Raw genomic sequence first — 27,695 nt, forward strand, 5'->3', positions numbered from 1 at the left:
TCATGGAGGTGTTTGTTTTAGTCGTGGAGGTGTTTGTTTTAGTCATGTAGGTGTTTGTTTTAGTCATGAAGGTGTTTGTTTTAGTCGTGGAGGTGTTTGTTTTAGTCGTGGAGGTGTTTGTTTTAGTCGTGGAGGTGTTTGTTTTAGTCATGTAGGTGTTTGTTTTAGTCATGAAGGTGTTTGTTTTAGTCATGTAGGTGTTTGTTTTAGTCATGTAGGTGTTTGTTTTAGTCATGGAGGTGTTTGTTTTAGTCGTGGAGGTGTTTGTTTTAGTCATGTAGGTGTTTGTTTTAGTCATGAAGGTGTTTGTTTTAGTCATGGAGGTGTTTGTTTTGGTCATGAAGGTGTTTGTTTTAGTCGTGGAGGTGTTTGTTTTAGTCGTGGAAGTGTTTGTTTTAGTCGTGGAGGTGTTTGTTTTAGTCATGGAGGTGTTTGTTTTAGTCATGTAGGTGTTTGTTTTAGTCGTGGAGGTGTTTGTTTTAGTCGTGGAGGTGTTTGTTTTAGTCATGGAGGTGTTTGTTTTAGTCATGGAGGTGTTTGTTTTAGTCGTGGAGGTGTTTGTTTTAGTCATGTAGGTGTTTGTTTTAGTCGTGGAGGTGTTTGTTTTAGTCATGGAGGTGTTTGTTTTAGTCGTGGATGTGTTTGTTTTAGTCATGGAGGTGTTTGTTTTAGTCGTGGAGGTGTTTGTTTTAGTCATGTAGGTGTTTGTTTTAGTCGTGGAGGTGTTTGTTTTAGTCATGGAGGTGTTTGTTTTAGTCATGGAGGTGTTTGTTTTAGTCATGGAGGTGTTTGTTTTAGACGTGGAGGTGTTTGTTTTGGTCATGGAGGTGTTTGTTTTAGTCATGGAGGTGTTTGTTTTAGTCATGGAGGTGTTTGTTTTAGTCATGGAGGTGTTTGTTTTAGTCATGGAGGTGTTTGTTTTAGTCATGGAGGTGTTTGTTTTAGTCGTGGAGGTGTTTGTTTTAGTCGTGGAGGTGTTTGTTTTAGTCATGGAGGTGTTTGTTTTAGTCGTGGAGGTGTTTGTTTTAGTCGTGGAGGTGTTTGTTTTAGTCATGAAGGTGTTTGTTTTAGTCGTGGAGGTGTTTGTTTTAGTCATGAAGGTGTTTGTTTTAGTCGTGGAGGTGTTTGTTTTGGTCATGGAGGTGTTTGTTTTAGTCGTGGATAGGGCTGGGCGATATGGCCAAAAACCTTATCGCGATAAAATTTTAAAATTATTTTCATATAACTCGATATCGATAATTATCGTCGATATAATGTCTGTCAAGTTTAATTAACTTCTTATGCCCGGCGGTGATGGACGGGCTATTAATAGCATAGATATATATAATAGACTTGTTTTGCTGCTGCGAATGTCTTGAGAGTCGAGTTGATGTCGTCATCAGTCCGCGCACGTTAGCAGTTAGCCGACAAGCGGAGTATCTCATGACAATGTACTAAATATGACTCTAAAATACTCTCTTCCGCCCCAATATATTGAAACGACGTCCACTGTATACCCCACACTACTATAAACGTGGCCTCAGAATTCACGCCACACACATACTCGGCACGTAAATATATAAAATAGCGCCGTGCAAGCTAGTTATCCTAGCCAGCCTTGTTGTTGAGTCCTACCTCTGGGTCTCCTTCCGGGTCTCCTTCCGCTGTCGGCCATCTCCTTCACTGATTGATTGTTAGTGCGTGTGCTCATATCCAAGCGTGGAAAATCGATATATCGAAACTTTGCGACCACGTTTCATGTTTATTTCGAGGAAATAATTTATCGCGATAGTTATCGTTATCATTTTATCGCCCAGCCCTAGTGGGTGCGGCTATTTTGCGATCCGAAATAAGTCTGTGGTGTTTTTTTTTCTCACAACGGGTCAAATGTATCTAACACGCTTTGCATCGTCGCCATTCCTTTATGCCCACATCGCCCCAAATGAACGTTACATTAGCATAAGCTAACAAGCTAATCCTGATCAGAGGCAGAGCCATAGAGACAGTGTGGACTGGGGAAAGGGTGTGTGTGTGTCGAGAGGAGTGGAAGTTTGAAGACAGACTAGTCTACAATATGATGCGGGGGTGGTGAGTTGAAACAGTGTGAATGAATGAAAACTTTATTTAACAGATTGCAGAATGGGTACAATACAGTACGGCTCAATACACACAATTGTTAAGGGGATGCAGACCAGAGAAAGACTTTCGTCTTGTTTACATCAGTGAATGTGAGCGCGCGTAAGCGCGCAAGCAGAATTTTTTTTTGCCATTTTTTTATTGATGAAAACGCATAATATGGTTTTTACCTATACATTCGGATCAGCAATTCAGCACCTGCACTGTTGGTTTGTGAGCCTAGTAAAGGATGTCGCATTGCGTTCATCTTCAATGAATGGACCAATGCAATAGTCTACCAAAGCCCCCCCTCTCCCTCTATATATCTCACACACACACACACACATACACACACACACACACTTCAGAAACAAACATAGTATCAATGAGAGCATCAATAATACACCTGAGTGATGTCTAGTAAAAAAAAATATATATATATATATATTTTTGGGCCCCCCCCCAGTGCTGGGCCCTTGGAATCATCCTAAGCTACCCCCCCCCAGCTACGCCCCTGTGTGTGTGTGTGTGTGTGTGTGTCCCAACCGACCCCACTTCTATGTTTCAATAAATTATTTGCATTTAAAACTATTAACGCTGACTCATCCTTCAGTCCACTCAAAATTATGCTAATATTCCTTATGTTGTTTATGATATTAATTGAAAATAGCATATGAGAGTATTATAGGAATAATAACACATATATATACTAAAAAGCTATTTATAATTTTTGGCTGGTAAAAAATCTGCCTTTTTTAAATCTACAGTCAAAAAGTTAAGTTTGTTCCCTGACTGCAACTAAATAACACAAATACAATAGGCACATTTGTGACTGTTACAAATATAACACGTTTTATACTTGTGCTACAAGATTTTGGCCAGTGCTACAAAACTATCAACCTCTGTAGCACCAGTGCTATGTGCAAAAAAAGTTAACGTGCAGCCCTGGCTATAGTGCAGGAGAGACGGACAGACCAGCCCAGGTAGTTCAACCAGCGTCAGCCCTGCGCTCAAAGACGCGCTTCTACCGCAAAAGAGCGAGAGGTATAATCAGGGTGTTGGATCAGTGTTTCGCATATAATCTTTGCAGACTGTCTATATTTAGACTAGCCACCTGTAGTGATATGCAGTAGGTACGATAACGTTAGCTTTCTGTATCATAACGCTAGTCATAAATGTCTATGAATTGAAAATGGGGGACCCTGATGTAAACAATACGAAAGTCTAGTCTAACCCGATACCTTGCTCTGTATCAGAACGTTAGTCATAAATGTGATGACTCTATATACATGTGATGTGAATGGGCCGGTTATGATAGGTTTTAATTAATAGATCCTGTGTCCTCTGTATAATTGTTTAGCATAGGTACCTTTATGAAATAAAGTTGTTATTCCTTGTACCCCGGTTGTGCAGTTGGTTATTTCAGGGCATTTGGACAAATAGCAGTTTCCCTGTATAGCAGTTTCTCCTGCTACTGGTATAACTCACGTATTTATTACATACAGTACAGAAGTTGTGATGACTATATACAGTAGTACAGAAGCTGTGATGACTATATACAGTACAGAAGTTGTGATTATATCTGAAATAGACAAAAAAACACTATCAAAAATAGGGCTTTACCCACATGTGTTTGACTTCGGTCAAACCAGTCTGGATTCATGTTGTAGTCTGAAAAAATGCCAGGAAATGCTGAGAGAATTGTTGAATATATATAGAACACAAATGTTCTAGAATGTTTGATTATGACATCATACGGTGACATCACAAATGTTCTAGAATGTTTGATTATGACATCATACGGCCATCATCTTCAGGCATGTTATTTTCTCCATCGTCGTCCGGCTCAACAGGAGGAGCACGTCTCACTGGTGTCGCTCTAATAGGCTCAAATACATATGCAATTGGGTTTCTATAAACCTCTGTCTGTCTGTCCACCTCGTCCAGATCCATTGCGAACTACAGCCTCTGGAGGTCAGTGTGCTACTGCGTGCAATTCTCCTGAGGTGGTCAGTAGAATGCAGGGAGCTGCAGTGTCGCAGGCAGCCAAACCACCCCCATGACGTCAGCAACAAAATGGCCACGCCCATAATGATAAATGCTTAAAAAATGCACATAACAAATAGTTTTTTCTTAGAAACTGCTTATTTTTATAACGTGATTTTTTCTGTGGCTTATCTAAATACTAATGTGATGCTATAAATATGTATTTATCGCTATGCTTCATCTCCACTTTAAGGCCAAAACATGTAAAAAAAAAAAAAAAATGATATCGGACCGATGTGTAAAAAAACTGTCATATCGGCCGATATTATATCGGCGGCCGATATATCGTGCATCACTACTGAAAATGTTTATTTTTTCCTGGGAATCGATACCGGTACCTTTTTTCTGTACTTTACTCTCCCTCTCTGAAGTCTAAACTTCACAACACACAATCTAAAACCCCTTACCTCCCTCTCCCAAACCGATCTTGTATCTCAATGGGACTTCCTGGTTAATTTTTTTTTTTTATAAATTAAAAACAATATTTTTTTTTAGCGATTTGATAATTGCATCATTCCAAATGGCGATTTCGATTAAAAATCGATTAATCGTGCAGCCCTAATTCAGATTACATTTGTTTATTGCTTATATTTATTGCTCTCCTATTACCCTGACCATACCTGTACTGTAGCCCCTGCTGCTATGGCGACTGAATCTCCCCAAGGGGATCAATAAAGGAATATCCTGCCCAGTCCAGAGGATAGAATGTGTTCCCCTCTGCATGGGCGAGACCTGTTTGCTGCCATCTCCTCTATCCCAATTGATTGATTGAAAACTTTAATTAACAGATTGCAGAATGGGTACAGTACAGTAGAGCTCAATACACACAATTGTTAAGGGGATGCAGACCAGAGAAAGACTTTCGTCTTGTTTACATCAGGGTCCCCCATTTTCAATTCATAATGACATTTATGACATACACAACATACAGATATAATAATCTAATCTAATCATGACATTTGTGACATACAAGATATGCAAATATACAGTACTGTTATGCAAATATACAGTACTGTTAAACAGATCCTAACAGTAAATATATACATACGGGGGGAGGGAACTGTACATTAGGAGGGGGTGGGTGGGTGGGAGGGTGGTTCAGACATTTACGGGGCCAGTTTCGAATTGCAGTCTGCCGTAGGTGCTCTTTGAGAGCGGTTTTGAAGGTGGGTAGTGATTCAAAAATGTTTACAGCTGTGGGTAGGGCGTTCCACATTGATGTGGCATAATTGCGGAACGTGTTTAGTCCCTTGTTTGAGCCGAATCTGGGTTGGACATGATTTGTGGAACTCCATTACAACAGATAATGCTAGTGGACAATGCTAGCAATTATGTTAGTTACGTCTTAATGTGTCTCTTCCATTCAATTAATAGGGCCACCAGTTTAGTCTACCCGTTTTTAAATACTGGATCAACGGAGCTGTCTTTTCAACACTGGCGTTCATGCTTCAACAAGTGCTGATCCAAAACCAGTCTTTAAAAATAGGTAGAATGGTGGACCTAATTGTAACAATTTAATTGTAATTGTTGACACTTACTTTGTGTGAATAATATATTGTAATTGTAGGCTGGACAAATGCAAACCTGTCCTAATATGAATGCATATTTATTTACTACAGATACAAGGGTTCTTAAACCTTTCAAAGTGGCAATATATCGAACTGCGTCGGCCGCACAACCTTTAAAACACCTTCTATTCTCTCGCCTGCGCAAGCGAACGCCAGACGACCGACCGGCGTTGATGAAGACAGATCATTACCGATCTGGAGGAGCGGTATAGTGAGGAAAAGAGGGTGTTCATGCTGCTGAACAAAGCTAGTTACTTGGATCCACACTTCCATCGAAGAAGGGAACATAAACAGGAGGTGGCCTTACTAGAGGAGATGAAACAAGTGAATGAAAGCAGGAGGTGCAGATGGCCTTACTGGAGGAGATGAAACAAGTGAATGAAAGCAGGAGGTGCAGATGGCCTTACTGGAGGAGATGAAACAAGTGAATGAAAGCAGGAGGTGCAGATGGCCTTACTGGAGGAGATGAAACAAGTGAATGAAAGCAGGAGGTGCAGATGGCCTTACTGGAGGAGATGAAACAAGTGAATGAAAGCAGGAGGTGCAGATGGCCTTACTGGAGGAGATGAAACACGTGAATGAAAGCAGGAGGTGCAGATGGCCTTACTGGAGGAGATGAAACAAGTGAATGAAAGCAGGAGGTGCAGATGGCCTTACTGGAGGCCAACCTCCTCCTAGAAGCATCAGCATAGCCTCTCAAGTAAAGTGAAACAGTGGCTGAAACGCTCCACAGTTGAGATGTTCGGTCATTATTAGTAAGGAGCTGAATAAACGCATATGTCTCTCTATACAGTCGCACCAGTTTCTGACCTAACGTCTGACCTGATAAACTATCATTACACATGGGCAAAACAGAATCCATTCTCTTCGGTTCAAATAACAAACTCAGCAAGACCGACGGCTTCTCAGTTACAGTGTGTAACAATATTGTCACAAGGAAAGACGAAATTACCTACCTGGGTTCCATCCTAGAGGCAAATCTTTCCTGTGACAAAATGGCATCCAATGTAATAAAAAAAGTCAACCAACAAACAAGATTCTTGTACCGGATCTCCTCACTGGTAAACAAGAATACCCTGAAGACTCTGGCAGGAGCACTCATTCAAGGGTACTACGACTATGCTTGCACCTCATGGTAGGGCTGGGCGATATGGCCTCTAAATGATATCGCGATATTTTTTGGCCATATCGCGATACACGATATATATCGCGCTATTTTGACATTTCCTCTAAATCACTTAAAAATGCTTGATTTAACCCTTTGATGCATACAGTCACGCCAATATGATGATTATAATAAGTCCCTGCAACATATGTTTGCATTATTAAACCATGAAGATGCTTTAAAAAATAATTTAATGAAAATGTACTAAGAGTAGTCTACTGACACACTAATAAAAAAAATTATTTACATCTAAGACAATTTATATAAAAACTCTTGGGTGCCTAAGACTTTTACACAGTACTGTGTTTTCTATCCACTTTAGCCAAACACACACATATATATATATATATATATATATATATATATATATATATATATACACACCCTACTGTGAGAAAATAATAATCACACACAAAGGTATAATGGCTTATAGCAGACTTAATGATTTTAGAATATTTCAGATAATGAAATTAAATGTTTATTTTTTTTGTATTTTATTTTTTTATTATTTTTTAAACAAACATATAAACAAACATGACAACACACGATAAGATATACAAGCATTAATTGTCAGGGCACATCCAATGAGATCACATTTTAGTTAGTTGTCTTATATAAGATATACCCCTAATACCTGTTATCTAAAAAACCTACACACATATGCTCAGCTCGAACCCCCCCCTCCCGGACCCCACCTTGAGAAGTACCTCCACTATCCCTCGCACCTAACCAGACACTACCATTATAAGCTAGCTTTTATTCTCTCCACCACTTCTAACCACATTGACATTTTGGATTCATTGAGACCCAGAATTCTTGCTGTAGATATTTCTTGGTAAATTACATCGAGATATGTAAGAAACCAAACTTTACGGCACATTTTTTCCGGTTGAAACCAGCGTGATGCGATCAGCTTTTTAGCTACTGTGATACCCGATAAAACCAATCTCTTTAGCTGTGGATTCACTGCAGACTCAAAAACATCATTCAATAGTAATACCGAGGGGTGTACAGGTATATTCCAAGATACGAGTTTTGATATTTGTTGGGTCACATCTTTCCAGAATGCCTTAACTGGTGAGCAGTCCCAATACATGTGCATAAATGTCCCTTCGTCCCCATTTGTACATTGGGAGCATTTGGAGTATTTGGAGTCTTGTTTAAGCCCCATTCGGCACAGTCTTATAGGAGTCAAGTATGTCCTGTGAATATAGTTAAGATTGATTTGTTGATGATCCGGGTTCCTTGATGTAAGTCGGACATTTGCCCAGGCTCCTTGCCAATCAAAGTCATTTTCCAGGTCTGGTATATCCCTCCTCCAGACAGAGTCTAGTTGGAGGGTTTCATACGAGGACGTTAGTAATTGATGATAAAATTCTGAAACAAAACCTCTCGATGTCTCTCTTTCGTAGAAGAATTTGTGGTATCTGTGGTGTTCAATTGGTCTGTCTAATGGAACACTGTGAGACTTCAAACATAGCTGTAACTGTTTGTGAAAAAGCCATGTGGACTTGGTGAGATAAAAAAATTTGCGTATTTCTTTATCACTACAAAAACCCTGTTTGTTAAAAACATCCCCTAATGAGTGTATGCCTTGCTCTTCCCATATAGGGAATCTTATAGGTCGTTTTCCAATTAAGAGTGCATTGTTATTGAATAAGGGAGTATGATTGTGCCATTTTTGTCGGTTAGGATTTTTTTTTGTGATTCACGCCATATCCGGATCGCATGAGTAATTATGGGGCCAAATTTTCGTTCACAGTGCTTGATTGGTAGTTTAGTGTATGCTATGTCCTTCAGTCTATGTGGGGCTACTATGTTTTCTTCTAATTTTCTCCAGGATACTAATGCTTGGGGGTCAAACCATGTTGTCAATGGACTTAATGTGTACGCCTTAAAATATAGGAAAAAATCTGGAAATGCCATGCCACCATCTGCTTTATTTCTCTGTGCGGTGGATCTTTTTATACGTGGTGGTTTGTTATTCCAAATAAATTTGTATGTGGAGGAGTGTAATCTTTTCCAGTAACCCTCTGGAGGGGGTAACGGTAGCATTGAACTGAAGAAGTTGATTCTAGGTAGTACATCCATCTTAACAATTGATATCCGTGCTTGTACTGTGTTTTTAAGTTTTGCCCATCTATCAAGGTCGTCTTTGATTTTGTTTTGGATTTTTGTGTAGTTGTGCTTCACCGTTTGTCTTATGGTGGGGAATATTTCCACTCCCAAGCATCTGAACACTTGAATAAATGTTTATATCATCAACTATCCAGTTGGTATTTATACTGTCTGTAACGTTTGGCTACTTTAAATCATTGAATGTAGAGAGAGAGCGAGAGAGAGAGAGAGAGAGAGGGGGCGAGAATGAACAAGAGAGCCAGCCCCCCCCCCCTCGGGGTTTGTTCTAGGTTCGCGTTTTGATCGTCTAAGCTGCCGTAGGTGATGACGTCACACTCGAATGTAAACAGGAAGAGATGGAGATGGAGACACACGGAGATGGAAATTGAATGATATACAGAAACGAATAACCAATAAATATGAAGTTATGTTTAAACTGCTGTTGTCAAGCGTTGTCAATATAACCCACCCCCTTTCCTCACGAATGGAACTAGTCTTGTGGAGTCCGCTTTGACCGTTTACCAGGGTTAGCAGCTATCGCTAGTTAGCTTAGCATAATCCTAATGGATACCTTGGTTAGCAGCTACCGTTAGCTCATTGCTTGTGTCAATTAAATTACATGTTATTAAAGGTCCGCGCTGGTCTGTCTAATGAAATTACAACCGCAACATTATATCGCACTGTACAGCCCTGACTACACTAACGTTAGCCTATAGCTCCGCCGTCCCTGCTACACTCGGGACCAATACACTAACGTTAGCCTATAGCTCCGCCGTCCCTTCTCGAGGAAAGCACTGCGAGTGTCTCTCGGCCGCGGGCGGCGCCATATAAACTAAATACTCGATGTTCGCGATATAGTACAGTACTACATCTCGGGTAGAACAATCCGCGATACATCGAGTATACTCGATATATCGCCCACCCCTACCTCATCGTACCAAAGCACCTCAAAAGGCGCTAAAAACAAAATTACAAACATCTCAAAACAAACTGGTCAGACTACTGCTTGACCTTACTCCTAGAACCCACCTCACCCCTGCCCACTTTGACAACCTAGGATGGCTTAGAGTAGACGACAGAGTACACTAGGTGTTTGTTTTAGTTGTGTTTGTTTTAGTCATGGAGGTGTTTGTTTTAGTCGTGGAGGTGTTTGTTTTAGTCGTGGAGGTGTTTGTTTTGGTCGTGGAGGTGTTTGTTTTAGTCGTGGAGGTGTTTGTTTTAGTCATGGAGGTGTTTGTTTTAGTCATGGGGGTGTTTGTTTTAGTCATGGAGGTGTTTGTTTTAGTCGTGGAGGTGTTTGTTTTAGTCATGGAGGTGTTTGTTTTAGTCGTGGAGGTGTTTGTTTTGGTCGTGGAGGTGTTTGTTTTAGTCGTGGAGGTGTTTGTTTTAGTCATGTAGGTGTTTGTTTTGGTCGTGGAGGTGTTTGTTTTAGTCGTGGAGGTGTTTGTTTTAGTCATGTAGGTGTTTGTTTTGGTCGTGGAGGTGTTTGTTTTAGTCGTGGAGGTGTTTGTTTTAGTCATGGAGGTGTTTGTTTTAGTCGTGGAGGTGTTTGTTTTAGTCGTGGAGGTGTTTGTTTTAGTCGTGGAGGTGTTTGTTTTAGTCGTGGAGGTGTTTGTTTTAGTCATGAAGGTGTTTGTTTTAGTCGTGGAGGTGTTTGTTTTAGTCATGTAGGTGTTTGTTTTAGTCATGTAGGTGTTTGTTTTAGTCATGGAGGTGTTTGTTTTAGTCATGTAGGTGTTTGTTTTAGTCGTGGAGGTGTTTGTTTTAGTCATGGAGGTGTTTGTTTTAGTCATGTAGGTGTTTGTTTTAGTCATGTAGGTGTTTGTTTTAGTCGTGGAGGTGTTTGTTTTAGTCGTGGAGGTGTTTGTTTTAGTCGTGGAGGTGTTTGTTTTGGTCGTGGAGGTGTTTGTTTTAGTCATGGAGGTGTTTGTTTTAGTCATGTAGGTGTTTGTTTTAGTCGTGGAGGTGTTTGTTTTGGTCGTGGAGGTGTTTGTTTTAGTCATGTAGGTGTTTGTTTTAGTCGTGGAGGTGTTTGTTTTGGTCGTGGAGGTGTTTGTTTTAGTCGTGGAGGTGTTTGTTTTGGTCGTGGAGGTGTTTGTTTTGGTCGTGGATAGGGCTGGGCGATATGACCAAAAACGTTATTGCGATAAAATTATAAAATTATTTTCATATAATTCGATATCGATAATTATCGTTGATATAATGTCTGTCAAGTTTAATTAACTTCTAATATGCTGCTGCGAATGTCTCAAGTCGAGTTGATGTCGTCATCAGTCCTCGCACGTTAGCAGTTAGCCGACAAGCGGAGTATCTCATGACAATAAATATGACACTAAAATACTCTCTTCCGCCACAATATATTGAAACGACGTCCACTCCCACACTACTATAAACGTGGCCTCAGAATTCAAAACACACACATACTCGGCACGTAAATATATAAAACAGTGCCGTGCAAGCTAGTTAACCTAGCCAGCCTGTTGCTTCTACGCGGTGTATTCCATGACAATGTGCTAAATATCACACTAAAATACTCTCTTCCGCCACAATATATTGAAACGACTACCACTGTATACCCCCACTACTATAAACGTGGCCTCAGAATTCACCACACACACATACTCGGCACGTAAATATATAAAACAACGCCGTGCAAGCTAATTAGCCTAGCAAGCCTTGTTGTTGAGTGAGTCCTACCGCTCTGGGTCTCCTTCCGGGTCTCCGTCTCTCTCGGCCATCTCCTTCACTGATTGGTTGTTAGCTGTTGTGCGTAGCACGTCATCACGTAACGTTGGTTGTTGTTAGTGAGTGTGCTGAGCCGAGGCTGAACGGAGCCAAGCTTGGAAAATCGATATATCGAAACTTTGCGACCACGTTTTATGTTTATTTCGAGGAAATAATTTATCGCGATAGTTATCGTTATCGTTTTATCGCCCAGCCCTAGTCGTGGAGGTGTTTGATCAGAAGAATACCCTGGAGAAAAAGCACAAGGTTTTAGCGGTTTCTCTTTTGCTCTGAGAGAATGAGCTGTCATTCATTCCTTGCTCGGGCTATTTCCCAGATCTCCACCATCCCCTTTTTAAAGTGTCCCTAAAATCATGAATCACAACTAATAGAGACACTCCAATAACACGGCAGGGTCATTGAACAAGAGGCTGAACAGTTTAATCATTTCTTGTTCTGACACCTTTACAAGACATTTATTAATTGTGTGTGGTCCTTCACTAGTTCAAAGTCAATGTAACTCAACCATAACAGAATGGTCTCTCTGTATTTCTCTCTCTCTCTCTCTCTCTCTCTCTCGCTCTCTCTCTCTCTCTCTCTCTCTCCCCCCTATCTCTCTCGCTCTCTCTCGCTCTTCCCCCCCCTCTCTCTCTCGCTCTCTCTCTCTCTCTTCCCCCCCTCTCTGTCTCTCTCTCTCCCCCCTCTCTCTCTCTCTCCCCCGCCCCTCTCTCTCCCCCCCCCCCCTCTCTCTTTCTCTCTCTCTCTCTCTCTCGTCGTCGTCCCCCCCCCTCTCCCCCCCCCCCCCCCCCCCCCAGGTGGTTTGATATTGGCTGTCTCCTCCTCGAGGACCCTGGTCAGGGGATCCACATGGAGGTGTTCACCCAGGCGACACCCCTGGCTCTGGAGAGCGTTCATCAGGTAATCTCAGGACATCCATGGTACTGGCCAGGGACGCGGGAAGTCAGTCAGAGTTGGGGGTGCTGTCGGAGTCGGAGATAAATAATATAATAACGTCATATTAAATGCATGCGCGAAGCGCATCATTTGTGATTTTCCATTAATTTGAAAGATCAATATTTTACACTACAACAGAAAAACTTGAACACCAACATGTGGACAGTTCACACACTTAATGCAGCAGTTTTTTCTCTAATCAGAAGACAATTTATTGTCGATTTAGATGCAACCGGCGGGTAGCAACTAACTAACTTTCATTTTGCACACTGCGCACAGGATCTTATAACCAGATGCAGAGTATAGATAGATTAAAACTGAATATAGGGTGACCACCCTTCCCGCATTTTGTGGGACAGTCCCGAAAATGTAATGTTTGTCCCGCATCCCTCATCAACAGAACAATGTCCCACATTTAGTGGAAGTGGCAATAATCAAATAATCTGGATAAAACCATTGCTTTATCCGTCTGATTCAGATGACACTAACAGACATTTTGAGCCCCTCTTGGTCCATATGCGTGTGTCGTGACGCGAGGGATTTCCCAATCTGCATGCATCAGCCCCAGTCTCCTCCGTAGACCAGACTGTCAACAGATTTCATGCTCTCAAGAGAGAATTCAGCTTCCAAGAACTTCGCAAAGCAGCTGAAGCTCTTAATACGAGCAGCAAACTGGACATGGACCAGTGTTTTACGATGAGTTCTGTGTTCTGTTGCCACGGGGAGAGAAGTCGCAGCGAGAGATCATGTCACAATAAAGTGGACAGCGCTGCTCAAGCATGCAATTACGCCAAACATTGGTATCCTTCGCATTAAGCATCCCGGTCACCGACGCTTTTGTCGAGAGACTATACACTTTTCCCCCTCTCCTACGTGTCCCGCATTGTGTGTGTGTCACAACAACAATCGCTGTCCGTGGTGCTGAAACATTAACCACGTAGTAGCCGCCGCGGTCATTATGCAGTCAGGCCACAGCAGCGCAATAGTTAGATAACCTAGGTGTGGAACAAACAGGAGATCACTGCAACTCACACAAGTTGGAGAACTATCTCTCTCTCTCTCTCTTGCTCTCACACACACACAAAGGGAGCCGCATGTGATTGGTGGAGGAGGGACCCTTACAAAAACTGTTGTTGCTAATAATCCCCCCCAGACAAATCTACTTTGCATTTGATATATTGCAAATATATGCCATCACACACACTGGTATTTAAGGGGTTACAATTATAAAATGAATATGTGGTGTTATGATCAGGGCTGAAGTTGAATAAAAGATTGTATTATTTTCAACCTGACATTACAAAAAAACAGAAAATCCATCAAAATCAGTGTTGTTGCTAATCATACATATGCTAGCCTGTTTTTTAACAATAATTTGTGATGCCATCACAAACACTGGCATTTAAAGGGTACAAATAAAAAAAATCCTGCACCAGAATGCAGGAAATGAAGTCTTTGTAACAAAAAAAATCCTGGTGGGGGACCCCCAGACCCCCCGCTTAAAAAGTGGCCTGACTGGGGCTATATTTTGCACTATATTTCCTGGCCTGAATGATTTCCCCAGTCCGGCCCTGGTTAAAAGCCTCCTATGCTTATTAGTGTGTGTGCGTTTGAACGTTTGCATGCTTCAACCATACATTTCCATTTATAAAATTACAAATTAAAAAAATAATAATAATAATAATTCTTTTAAATTTGTTTTACCTCCTATAATAGTGGGGGTCGCGGATCTCTGACACCATTATTTGGGGGTCGCGGCCTGAAAAGTTTGGGAACCCCTGGGTTATATAACATGTGGGCGTCGCTCCAACACTCACTGGTGACCGCGGTGTAGTTTTGAATACTAATTAAATTAAATGACACAGCAGTGGTTGAAGATGAGTCATATTTGATCTTTCTCTCACACACACACACACACACACACACACACACACACACACACACACACGCACACACACACACATTTCCATCTAAAAGAGATAGTCCACATCTTTCAGAAGCCTAGCTGGTGCGCCTCTTAAAACCATTGGTAAACAAACGTAGTGCTGAAAATATATACTTTGACTGCTGTTTTGACAGGGTTAGGGTCTTTACTCTTGGCTACATTTGAAGAAAAAAAACGCAACATTAATTCATACATTCTGTAGAGAGGGATTTATGGCGTGATGTCATTGTCGGTCCGGTACCGGACCGCTCAGACTTAAGAGGTTGACTAGGTATCATTTCAGTCTGTAAAAGAAGCATTTGCACCAGTGTTTGAGTTTTTAGTATTTGTTAGCAGTGTCACTGGAAGACAATGACACTGGAAAACAATGGCACTGGAGGTCAATGGGATATTAAAGGCACAATGAATAGTTCCGGTCTCTAGATCTCCGGTAGGCTTGGGCGGTATGCCGGTATTACGGTATACCAGGGTATTTAGAAATCAAAATCACAGATGCGTTTCAGTTTCTATTACACTGAAACAGAGTTTTGACAGGGACGGCATTGGTTGTAGTGCACACACAGCACGCGCCAGCAGAGGGCGAGACCAGTCCTCACTAGTGGAGCAAGCACACGCAGAGCTGGTTGTCTACACACAGGAGGACGCAATCGATAGGGGAAAACCCGCTTCAGTGGTGGAAATTAAATGAGACACGCTTACCGTTGCTGGTGCGCTAACTGGCTACCGTTCTGAGAGCTAACGTTACTAGTACTAGGATGCTGCGGGCTTCTGGCTACCGTTCTGAGAGCTAACGTTACTAGCACTAGGATGCTTCTGGCTACCGTTCTGAGAGCTAACGTCACTAGCACTAGGATGCTTCTGGCTACCGTTCTGAGAGCTAACGTTACTAGCACTAGGATGATGCAGGCTTCTGGCTACCGTTCTGAGAGCTAACGATAGTAGCACTAGGATGCTGCGGGCTTCTGGCTACCGTTCTGAGAGCTAACGTTACTAGTACTAGGATGCTGCGGGCTTCTGGCTACCGTTCTGAGAGTTAACGTTACTAGCACTAGGATGCTGCAGGCTTCTGGCTACCATTCTGAGAGCTAACGTTACTAGCACTAGGATGCTGCAGGCTTCTGGCTACCGTTCTGAGAGCTAACGATAGTAGCACTAGGATGCTGCAGGCTTCTGGCTACCGTTCTGAGAGCTAACGTTACTAGTACTAGGATGCTGCAGGCTTCTGGCTACCGTTCTGAGAGCTAACGTTACTAGCACTAGGGTGCTGCGGGCTTCTGGCTACCGTTCTGAGAGCTAACGATACTAGCACTAGGATGCTGCGGGCTAACTGGCCATCGTTCCGTGATTTGTTTACTTGGTAACACGGGTTGCCCCCGCCGCTGATGAAAATGAAAGTCATACCGTCATACCGTATACCGGGGTATTATGTCAGCAAGGTATGACGGTATGAAAAAAATTATACCGCCCAAGCCTAATCTCCGGTCTCACTAGAGCTAGCATGCTACGCTGCTGTGAGGCCAGCAGGACCAAATTAGTACCAATACCATCAAGACTTATGGTCGGGGGGAAAACATTGAGCAACGCTCGTACCGCTGCTTACAACTCGGGCCGAGCATCGGGAAATATGGACGAGTATAAGGCAACAGCTTATAGGCTATGCAAAGAAATGCGGGCTGCTAAACGGCGATATGCGAACAAGATGGAGACACAGATGGCCCAGAACGACACGAGAGGCTTATGGCGGGGAGTACGAACGATAACTGATTATAAAGTCAGCCCCTCCTCAATAGTGAGTGCAGATGCCTCTCTCGCGGATGAACTCAACTCCTTTTACGGCAGGTTTGGAGCGAGCAGTGGCGACGTTAGCTCACCGGCTGGCGGCGTCACTGACGCGCCGGCTGCCGCAGCGGGGGGGGGGGGGTTCATCTGCGGGGGGGACACACACTCTCATTGAGGAACACAGCGTGAGAATAGCGTTTATGTGAGTAAATACTAGGAAAGCTGCAGGCCCAGATTGGATACTCAAGTCCTGTGCAAATCAGCTGGCCCCAGTGTTCACCACTATATTCAATCTATCCCTGGCCGAGTCTGTGGTCCCTGCCTGCTTCAAGGTGTCCACTATAATCCCTGTACCAAAAAACTCCTCCCCAGCAGGCCTAAATGACTACAGACAGGTGGCACTCATCTCTGTGGTCATGAAATGCTTTGAGAGGACCACATCTGTGCCTTCCTCCCCAGTAACATGGACCCATTGCAGTTTTCACACAGGACAAACAGGTCCACTGACGACGCGGTCTCTCAAGTACTACACAACACACTATCTCACCTTGACAGTCAGAAGGGGGGCTATGTGAGATTGCTGTTCATTGACTATAGTTCAGCTTTCAACACCATAGTCCCCACCAGACTGGTGGACAAGCTGATCGATCTGGGTCTGAGCTCCGCCATGACCGCATGGACCCGTTATTTCTTTCAAACGTTTTCAAGAGTAAACATCCTAACCATGTCTTCCTTCCATTTAGTTTAGTTTAGTCTATTTTATTATTAGTATTATTGCACAATCGATGCGGGCATGACCACCCGCATTTCACTGTATGCCCTGGTATGTATGTAATGTGACAAATAAACCTCTTGTCTTCCAGATTTTAAAACACTCTTCTTGTCGTCGTCTCCCCCCCCCCCCCCCGCAGGCCCAGTCGCTGACCCCTCCAGACTACAGCCTGCGCTGGTCGGGTCTGCTGGTGACGATCGGGGAGGTTCTGGAGCGCGACCTGCCCAACGTGAGCCGCACGGACTGGCACCAGGCCTGCACTGGCATGTCCCGGCGCCAGATGATCCACAGCGCCGCCAAGGCTCTGGCCGGCATGTACAAACAGAGGCTGCCGCCCAGGACGGTGTGAGGGGGAGGGGCGGGGTGCCCCTGTCCGCCTGGCCCCTGTCGGTCCGTCCTCATGGAGCTAAAAGCCAAATGCACATTTTCTTCTCGTCATGTTTTCATGTCTGTGTCACGGAATTCGAGGCGGTGAAGCGTTCCAGCGATTCAAACAGCAGGACTGGAGTGGATTCAGTGCCAATCGGAAACTAAACTATTGATTTCTAGACTTGATTTCCAGTTAAGGCCCCCAAGCAAAGACTTAACCGTTTGTTTCCTGTTTTTAAAAGATGACTGGAAATTGTATATTAAAAAAAGAAAAAAAAGTTCATATATATAGATTCTTGTTCTACGTTTAGATATATGCTATTTTGAAACATACATTTGTGAAGGAAAATACTCATTGTTTTATATGGTATGAAAGTAACAGGACCCTGCATCCCTTTACAATCTCCTCTCGCTGGGTAACGATGGTCCAGCGCTGAATCCTGATCATGTTCAAAATCATGTTTCACTATGAAATGAAAAGTTACAAATCATTAGCCTCATACGATAATTGCCTAAATGTTTTACTAAACTGTAATCTCATCACTGCTGCATCGCCCTGGCTTAGTGCCTATGTCCTCAGCCAATCAGAACGCTTGTTACGTTAAAAAATCCCCATCTGCGGGCGGCTACGTGGCGTAGTGGGCAAGGCGCTCGCCACGAAATGCTGGAGACGCTGGGCTCGTCAGTTCGAGCCCAGCGCTCCACATTTGCTTTCAGTTTAGCTGGTCGTCCGTACTAATACACATTGGCCGTATTAGGGGGTGGGAAACTGATGGGTGGGGATCGGGCGTTGTGGACAGCGACTCCTACAGGTCGGTTGGTGCGCCTGCGCAGTAGAATCAGGAAGTGTCGGGGGCAGCGTGAGCCTCCCACGCGTTACTCCTCGCCACTGAGAGATCGAGCTGCGCAGGTGAAAAGATGCGACTGCTGTTATACCTCAAGTACCGGAGGGGACTCGTGCTCTGTATGACTTAGTCCACATTGCAGCCGGCTTGTGGGAGGCAAGAAACAGCGTTCGTGACAGGGGAGGGTTGAATTGGATGATACGAAATTGGGATGGGAGGAAAATATAGAAAATGGGAGAAAAAGTGGATAAAAAAAATCCCCATCTGCCTAACTCACTCGTGTGACTTGTGCATTTTAACACAGATGGCGATTGCATGACATAGGCAAGTATAACAGCTGCCTTAGTGTATGACATGTATGTATGTACGAGGGGAAAATGGCTAAGTCACAACATATTTTGTTTAAAACTTATTAGAACTTATTTTCTAAATATAAATTAAAAACTCGTACACATTTGCTGGCAAATTAGTTTTTTCTTCTTTTCCAAAAAGCTTGAAAAATGACTTAGGCAATTATCGTATGAGGCTAACGAAATGCAAATCCATCTGCCTGCTATGAACTAAAATCGGTGCAAAAGAATATCCAGGCCTGGGGCGCCCCCCAGTGGCGCACCACGTAAATGCACTTGCATTGTAACCGCAGCGTTGTGGGTTTGAATCCGCCCCAGGGACATGTGTTTCAGGTCCTCCCATCTCTCTCTCTCTCCCAATTTACATGTCCTGTCAATAAAAGCACTTAAAATGCCCTAAAAATTATCTAAGAATATCAGGGCGTGATGTTTTTAATGTTTCATATGCTCTCTTTATCATATATTCATATTTGAGATATAACTTCTTGCTCTGTACATTAATGCTAAGAGTTCTAGTCGTAACAGATTGCAGGGTATGTGGCGGTCTCAGACATCAGGGGGTTCATCGTCCACAGGGTTGCTGCAGGAGACGCCATGCTTTGCTTTCCTGGCGCACGACAAAAATATACAAAGACATGTTTGTTTTCTACCCAAGAGTGATCGCAGAAGTGTGCAAAAACAAGACTGTACACAACTGTGTATGACCTCTGGGCTTGACCTCTGGGCTTGGCTTCGGAAGGTAACGGGTTTGTGTTTACATGCGCTGGGTATGGGATGCTACTCTCGGATTAGAAGGTCATGTGTTCCTTTAGTAATCCCCTTGTGGGCGGATTAATACAAACGCATAACTTCTAAACACTTCACCTAACTAAAACACCTAACTTCAGGGATGGACCGGAGAGAATACTAGAGAAGTACTCTTAACTCATATATTTGTTTCTGCCTCAGATAGCTGTGTGTTGGGGATGGGGGGGGGGGGGGCGTGATTCTTATCGTCTGTGCAGAACTGAGTCACTATTAAATGTGCCTTTTTTTCCCCACACGGAGAATAAAGACCTTTTTTCTTTCCATACTGGTTTTGTGTCGAACTCTAAATGGTTTCTTGTTCAAATGTTTTTCTTTCAGTCCATCAGAACATACATGCACACAGGTCTGCATCAGAACATACATGCACACAGGTCCATCAGAACATACATGCACACAGGTCCATCAGAACATACATGCACACAGGTCCATCAGAACATACATGCACACAGGTCCATCAGAACATACATGCACACAGGTCCATCAGAACATACATGCACACAGGTCCATCAGAACATACATGCACACAGGTCCATCAGAACATACATGCACACAGGTCCATCAGAACATACATGCACACAGGTCCATCAGAACATACATGCACACAGGTCCATCAGAACATACATGCACACAGGTCCATCAGAACATACATGCACACAGGTCTGCATCAGAACATACATGCACACAGGTCCATCACAACATACATGCACACAGGTCCATCAGAACATACATGCACACAGGTCCATCAGAACATACATGCACACGGGTCCATCAGAACATACATGCACACGGGTCCATCAGAACATACATGCACACAGGTCCATCAGAACATACATGCACACAGGTCCATCAGAACATACATGCACACAGGTCCATCAGAACATACATGCACACAGGTCTGCATCAGAACATACATGCACACAGGTCCATCAGAACATACATGCACACAGGTCTGCATCAGAACATACATGCACACAGGTCCATCAGAACATACATGCACACAGGTCCATCAGAACATACATGCACACAGGTCCATCAGAACATACATGCACACAGGTCTGCATCAGAACATACATGCACACAGGTCTGCATCAGAACATACATGCACACAGGTCTGCATCAGAACATACATGCACACAGGTCTGCATCAGAACATACATGCACACAGGTCCATCAGAACATACATGCACACAGGTCTGCATCAGAACATACATGCACACAGGTCCATCAGAACATACATGCACACAGGTCCATCAGAACATACATGCACACAGGTCCATCAGAACATACATGCACACAGGTCCATCAGAACATACATGCACACAGGTCCATCAGAACATACATGCACACAGGTCCATCAGAACATACATGCACACAGGTCTGCATCAGAACATACATGCACACAGGTCCATCAGAACATACATGCACACAGGTCCATCAGAACATACATGCACACAGGTCTGAAGTAAGTAGCAGATTACATAAATGGGTAATGCGATTACATTCATCTGATTACATTTTTTACCTGTAATTTGTTACTGTCTGTAACCCCACAGTAACTGGATTACATACTTTTGAAAATGCAGCATGAGCCTTTTCAGGTGGCAGAACATGACGCTATAAGCCTTTGAGCAGTTATAAATCAAATATAATAAAATAAGTAGGGATGTCCCCGTCGCATTTTTTTGCTCCCGATCCGATCCCGATCATGTGATTTTGAGTATCTGCCGATACTGATCTTTCACATAGTAACCAATTTGACAAATTTTTGTCAGAAACTGGCGAAGCGAGACAAGCCCCTGTGTTGCCTCAATAGCCCCGCCTCGAGCACGGTGGCTCACATTATTCATCCTGAGCCCCTTCATACGCTTCATACGAGAAATATTCAAAGTTTCAATCTGTTTGCACATTAGTATACATTCACAGTGTTCGACTTATGTAATGATTTGCTCCATTTTGTCTGAAACGCAGACGATAATCCTCACAAAGCGAATAACGACATAGCTCCGCGGTTAACAACAGCTGAACAGCAACAATTAAATGCCCCCACACTGCAGACACAGACTAATACATGAATGTCATCATATAACACAAAAGCATACCGAAAACACTCATAAACCAGCAGCCAATTAATTTCAGTAAATCAGGACTCACCACTTCGCTATTGATGAACGTCACGTCAGCAACAAAAACCTCTTGCGTTGAACAACGTTAACAAAACTTCGCCAACCGGCTAAATCCAAGAACAAACTAACTTTCGCCAACCGGCTAAATCCAAGAACAAACTAACTTTCGCCAACCGGCTAAATCAAAGAACAAACAACAAATGAACCACTTCGGTCCGCTGTTCATTTGCGGGCGCTGTGGATGAAAATAATTGCATCATCCACCGTTGATGGCTTCAGCGCTGTTCCCCTCCTTGAGCGTTCTCCCTGCGGTATGCAGCTTTCCCAGACGCATTGGGAACTTTTCAAAAGCTCTCCCTTGACTATTTTATCTGTTCGCTTATCCATCTTGACTCAGACACGAGGCTCCCGCTCTCTGATCTGATGACAGCACTACGTTACGTTACGGCGCAAAGAAGAAAGTGAAAGCAGCCGTTTGTTTTGGCAAATTATTCTGCTCTGTGCGACAATAAATAAATTAATGATGATATGTAATTTAAAACCAAAACTAAAGCCTCAGTATGAGTTTAAGATGTGAACATGGTCATGTTTGCTGAAAAAAAAGAAAATTATATTAAATAAAATAAATGTTCCCGTATTTTTTCCCCCGATCCCGATCTTCTGAAAATCATGTGATCTGCCCCCGATCCCGATCACGTGATCGGATCGGGACATCCCTAAAAATAACTGTATTCATATCATTTTAAATAGTTGTTATTCGTGGCTGTGGATGCAGATAGCGTTGTTAAAGTTACAGTGGATGTACAATAGAAATTGAACTATAACATGTTTAGCTTCATGTTCTGTCTGAGAATGAGAAGTAATCCAAAAGTAATCACATTACGTTACTAAATTGGTGTAATCCAATGGGTAATACTCACCTTAATGATTACAGTTTTACATGAGTATGTAATCTATGATAGAGTCTATTATAAGTATAACAGTAGCCCTAATAACAATGTAAGCCCCTCCTCCCAGGGATGAGTGGTTTCTCTCATCCCCCAGAGTGCATCCTGGGAGCTCATCCCTCTGCCCTTCACAGACCCTGGATCAGGCAGGGAGACCTCTCCACATCAGAGCTCATCCCTCTGCCCTTCACAGACCCTGGATCAGGCAGGGAGACCTCTCCACATCAGAGCTCATCCCTCTGCCCTTCACAGACCCTGGATCAGGCAGGGAGACCTCTCCACATCAGAGCTCATCCCTCTACCCTTCACAGACCCTGGATCAGGCAGGGAGACCTCTCCACATCAGAGCTCATCCCTCTGCCCTTCACAGACCCTGGATCAGGCAGGGAGACCTCTCCACATCAGAGCTCATCCCTCTACCCTTCACAGACCATGGATCAGGCAGGGAGACCTCTCCACATCAGAGCTCATCCCTCTGCCCTTCACAGACCCTGGATCAGGCAGGGAGACCTCTCCACATCAGAGCTCCTGAACAGGGCCCTCATTCATCAACGTGTTCTACGCACAGATTTGTGCTTACCCTGTGCGTACGATCATTTCTAAGCAAAGAGTGGGATTCATCAATTTCAACTTGAACTTGACTCCGTGCTTACGTCTACGCACAGGTCAGAGCACACTTAGCTGACGCCCAGTGGTAGAATATCGTTACTACGCATAAGCACTCCTCAGTTCTGCATTAGTTTCAAGGCGGAAATAAGCTTCCGTGCATTAGTGTTCAACTTCTGTATGACCCGTAATTCATTATAGTTCATTGTAAAATAGCGACAGTAGTGTAATTATAACGGGCTCACACGCGAACAAGAGGTTGGCCTGCTTGTTTGGCACGGGGGGGGGCAGACGCAAAACACCAACCTCCAAACGCGATTAGATATTGTTTCAAATAAAAAGCAAATTATTTTGTGTGTCATGTTTCCAAATAAGATTGGTCACGAAATGCTTTCTACTTCAATTTGTTGGTTAGAATAGATGACCTCCGTTGAAACTTCACTGAGACTAACAGTCTATTTGTGAGCTCCCGCACAGATGTGATGATAATAATAATAACAATAATAATAATAGCTTCATTTTATATAGCGCCTTTCAAGAGACCCAAGGTCGCTTTACATAGATAGGGGGGGGGGGGGGGGGATAACAAAGTAACAAACATAGTGGACAGACACACAACATATATATATGATGATGGAATTCATTCAAGATCCTCTCCACCCTCGGGTCTTTGCCACCGCGGCACGGTCCATCGTGATATTGGAGATGGATCGAGCAATAGACTGTTACTGTAGCTGTCAAAGCTCCATCACAAATGCAGTTATGTGAATAGAAAGGGATTCCACTCAGTCAATGTTGCGATGCGCATTTGCCTGATACATGTTATTGCTGGATGCCGGGAGGAAGGCGATGCTGAATGTTTTCAATTCATTAAATAAAACGGATACTTTTTGCAAGGGTTTACTGATCATACAAATAATCAACCAACTACATACTGTAACTTTTCAGTGCACGTTCTTATTTACATTGTGACAACAGCATTGTGAGTTCCCGCAGTGACCCGCACACAGACATGATGGAATTCAAGTTCATGTTTGTATTGATCACATATAGGCAGGCTACACATGGCATATCTGCTACATCATACATGGCAGTAAGATTCATTGTTCTTGTATATGCTCTCGTATTATTGTTTATATAGGCTACCCAATACTGACATCAAAATAGATTGTAGTATGCCTCTAGAAATCATATGCAGCAGGTAGAGAATTGACGGGAGATCCATCGCGATTTGGAATAAAATTGAGGAGAACTTTAATCCCTGGGTATTAATCAAACAACACGGGAAAAGGCAGTCATATTCCAGCGCGGTATTTATTAGTGTTTGCGCTGCCCAGGCAGCAATGGTTAATAGATATCATATCCGACATCACCGTAAGTGTACACGTCTGTCAGCCTGTCTCATGACACGCTTCCCTCGGCTTAGTCCATTTTTCCACATTTCATGGGTGTATTCCATTACCGTATATGGTTAATCGGGGCGTTTCTGGTATGCAAATACTTAAAACAGTGCACTAGCTCAAACGTAGGATCAAAGTCATATTCATCATGACAGGTGTGCGTAGAACCTGCGTACGCACGTGTGATGAATCCCGACTTCCCTGTGCGTACACTCATTCTAAATTCTGTGCTTACGTGTGGAAATAGAACATGTTCTACGCACACATTGATGAATGAGGGCCCAGGGCCGGTCCTAGGCCCTAAAATCAATAATGCTATCCCCCCCACCAGGCCCCTACGCAACTCATGTAAATATTTTACCACACAGTCAACTTGATTACAGAACAAAATGAAAATTGTGTTTGAACATCTGATTCCGAACCATCAAATATTTTACTGCATGGACTTTAACCCTTTCACTGCTGCACTACCAAACGGTTAACCCTTTCACTGCGACAATACACAGAAGGTTTTCACTGCCACGCGACAGCAGGTTAACCTTCTGTAGTGTGGCAGTGAAAGGGTTAATTGTCAACTGAAACATTGTCCCTTTTAGTGTTTAGCTACTGTAGTACATACTGTAATACATACTGTAGTACATACTGTAGTACATACTGTAGTACATACTGTAGTACATACTGTAATACATACTGTAGTACATACTGTAGTACATACTGTAGTACATACTGTAGTACATACTGTAATACAAACTGTAGTACATACTGTAGTACATACTGTAGTACATACTGTAGTACATACTGTAGTGCATACTGTAGTACATACTGTAGTGCATACTGTAGTACATACTGTAGTGCATACTGTAGTACATACTGTAATACATACTGTAGTACATACTGTAATACATACTGTAGTACATACTGTAGTACATACTGTAGTACATACTGTAGTTAGTGTAGTACATACTGTAGTACATACTGTAGTACATACTGTAGTACATACTGTAGTACATACTGTAATACATACTGTAGTACATACTGTAATACATACTGTAGTACATACTGTAATACATACTGTAGTACATACTGTAGTACATACTGTAGTTAGTGTAGTACATACTGTAATACATACTGTAGCACATACTGTAATACATACTGTAGTACATACTGTAATACATATTGTAGTACATACTGTAGTACATACTGTAATACATACTGTAGTACATACTGTAATACATACTGTAGTACATACTGTAGTACATACTGTAGTACATACTGTAATACATACTGTAGTACATACTGTAGTACATACTGTGTAGTACATACTGTAGTGCATACTGTAGTACATACTGTAGTGCATACTGTAGTACATACTGTAGTTCATACTGTAGTACATACTGTAGTGCATACTGTAGTACATACTGTAGTACATACTGTAGTACATACTGTATACTGTAGTACATACTGTAGTACATACTGTAGTGCATACTGTAGTACATAATGTAGTACATACTGTAGACTGTAGTACATACTGTAGTGCATACTGTAGTACATACTGTAGTACATACTGTAGTACATACTGTAGTGCATACTGTAGTACATACTGTAGTACATACTGTAGTACATACTGTAGTGCATACTGTAGTACATAATGTAGTACATACTGTAGACTGTAGTGCATACTGTAGTACATACTGTAGTACATACTGTAGTACATACTGTAGTGCATACTGTAGTACACACTGTAGTACATACTGTAGTACATACTGTAGTACATACTGTAGTGCATACTGTAGTACATACTGTAGTACATACTGTAATCTCTCTCTCTCCCTCTCCCCCCCCCCCTCTCTCTCTCTCTCTCTCTCTCTCTCTCCCTCTCCCTCTGTCACGTGGTGAGTCTTTATCAACAGGGTACACACTGTCCATACTCATTATTTTGTTATTGTTTTTCCTTTTTTTCCCCTCAAGGATGTGGAGGGAAGAATTCACACTTTACTCATCTTGTGTGTGGTGTGTGTATGAGATAGTGTTGTCCTCTGTGTGTGTGTGTGTGTGTGTGTGTGTGTGTGTGTGTGTGTGTGTGTGTGTGTGTGTGTGTGTGTGTGTGTGTGTGTGTGTGTGTGTGTGTGTGTCTGTGTTGTGTGTGTGTGTGGTGTGTGTGTGTGTGTGTTGTGCACGCTGCTGTGTTGTATGCTTGTGTGTTGTGTTGGGTGTTTGTGTGTTGTGTTGGGTGTGTGTGTTGTGTGTGTGTGTGTGTGGTGTGTGTGTGTGTGTGTGTGTGTGCGTGCGTGCATGCGTGTGTGTGTGTGTGTGGGCCTGTGTGGTACAGCGTTAGAGAGAGAGAGACAGAGCCATGCCCTTAACATCACCATGGCAACAAGGACTGGGAGCTGAGGCTGTTTGAGCATCAAGTCTGAAACTCTCTCTCTCTCCCTCTCCCTCTCCCTCTCCCTCTCTCCTCTCTCTCTCCCTCTCTCCCTCTCTCCCTCTCCTCCCTCTCCTCTCTCTCTCTCTCTCTCTCTCTCTCTCTCTCTCTCCTCTCTCTCTCCCTCCTCCTCTCTCTCTCTCTCTCTCTCTCTCTCTCTCAATTTTCAATTCAATTCAATTCAAATGGGCTTTATTGACATGGGAAACATACGTTTACATTGCCAAAGCCAAACAAAACAAAACAATCAAACAGAGAAAACAAAATAAATCAGTACATTACAGACGGAATTTCTAGTACAGTCTTTATAGTGGTTGCATTCCGCTGGATGTCCTTTTCCTTGTCACAGCAGCTCACAAATCTTGCTGCTGTGTTTGCACATTCTTGTATTTCTCCCAGTAGGTATGGGAGTTTTGAGTTATTGTCCATGTTTTCAAAGTCTCTTTGGGTGTTTGCAATTTGTGGGAAGTATATGTCTCTGATGTCTTGGTATAGTGGGCAGGTTGTTAAGAAGTGGAGCTCGGTTTCCACCTCTTCTTGTGTGCAGTGGGTGCATAGTCTGTCTTCTCTTGGGAGCCAGGTCTGCCTATGGCGGCCATTTCTCAATGGCTAGGCTGTGCTCGCTGAGTCTGTACCTAGTCAAGGATCTTCTTAGTTT

At 42.9% G+C, this 27,695-nt stretch overlaps 2 protein-coding genes across 3 annotated transcripts in view; one reads left to right on the top strand and one right to left on the bottom strand.

Annotated features, from left to right (window-relative positions):
- prrc1 (proline-rich coiled-coil 1) overlaps positions 1-19,680 on the top strand; it is an 81,703-nt gene extending 62,023 nt beyond the window's left edge. For both annotated transcript variants that reach the window (XM_084324319.1, XM_084324320.1), the window contains 2 exons: positions 12,531-12,633; positions 17,305-19,680. In XM_084324319.1, the coding sequence (XP_084180445.1) occupies positions 12,531-12,633; positions 17,305-17,514 (313 nt within the window). In that variant the 3' untranslated portion in view covers positions 17,515-19,680. The remainder of the gene's footprint in view (positions 1-12,530; positions 12,634-17,304) is intronic.
- The window catches only part of pip5kl1 (phosphatidylinositol-4-phosphate 5-kinase-like 1), a gene marked incomplete at both ends in the record, with an annotated part of 469,911 nt that overhangs the window by 399,066 nt on the left and 43,150 nt on the right, over positions 1-27,695 (bottom strand). The gene's annotated exons all lie outside the window — the stretch shown is intronic.

This window comes from Notolepis coatsorum (assembly GCF_963971535.1).
Source record: "Notolepis coatsorum genome assembly, chromosome: 11".
Taxonomy (NCBI): domain Eukaryota; kingdom Metazoa; phylum Chordata; class Actinopteri; order Aulopiformes; family Paralepididae; genus Notolepis; species Notolepis coatsorum.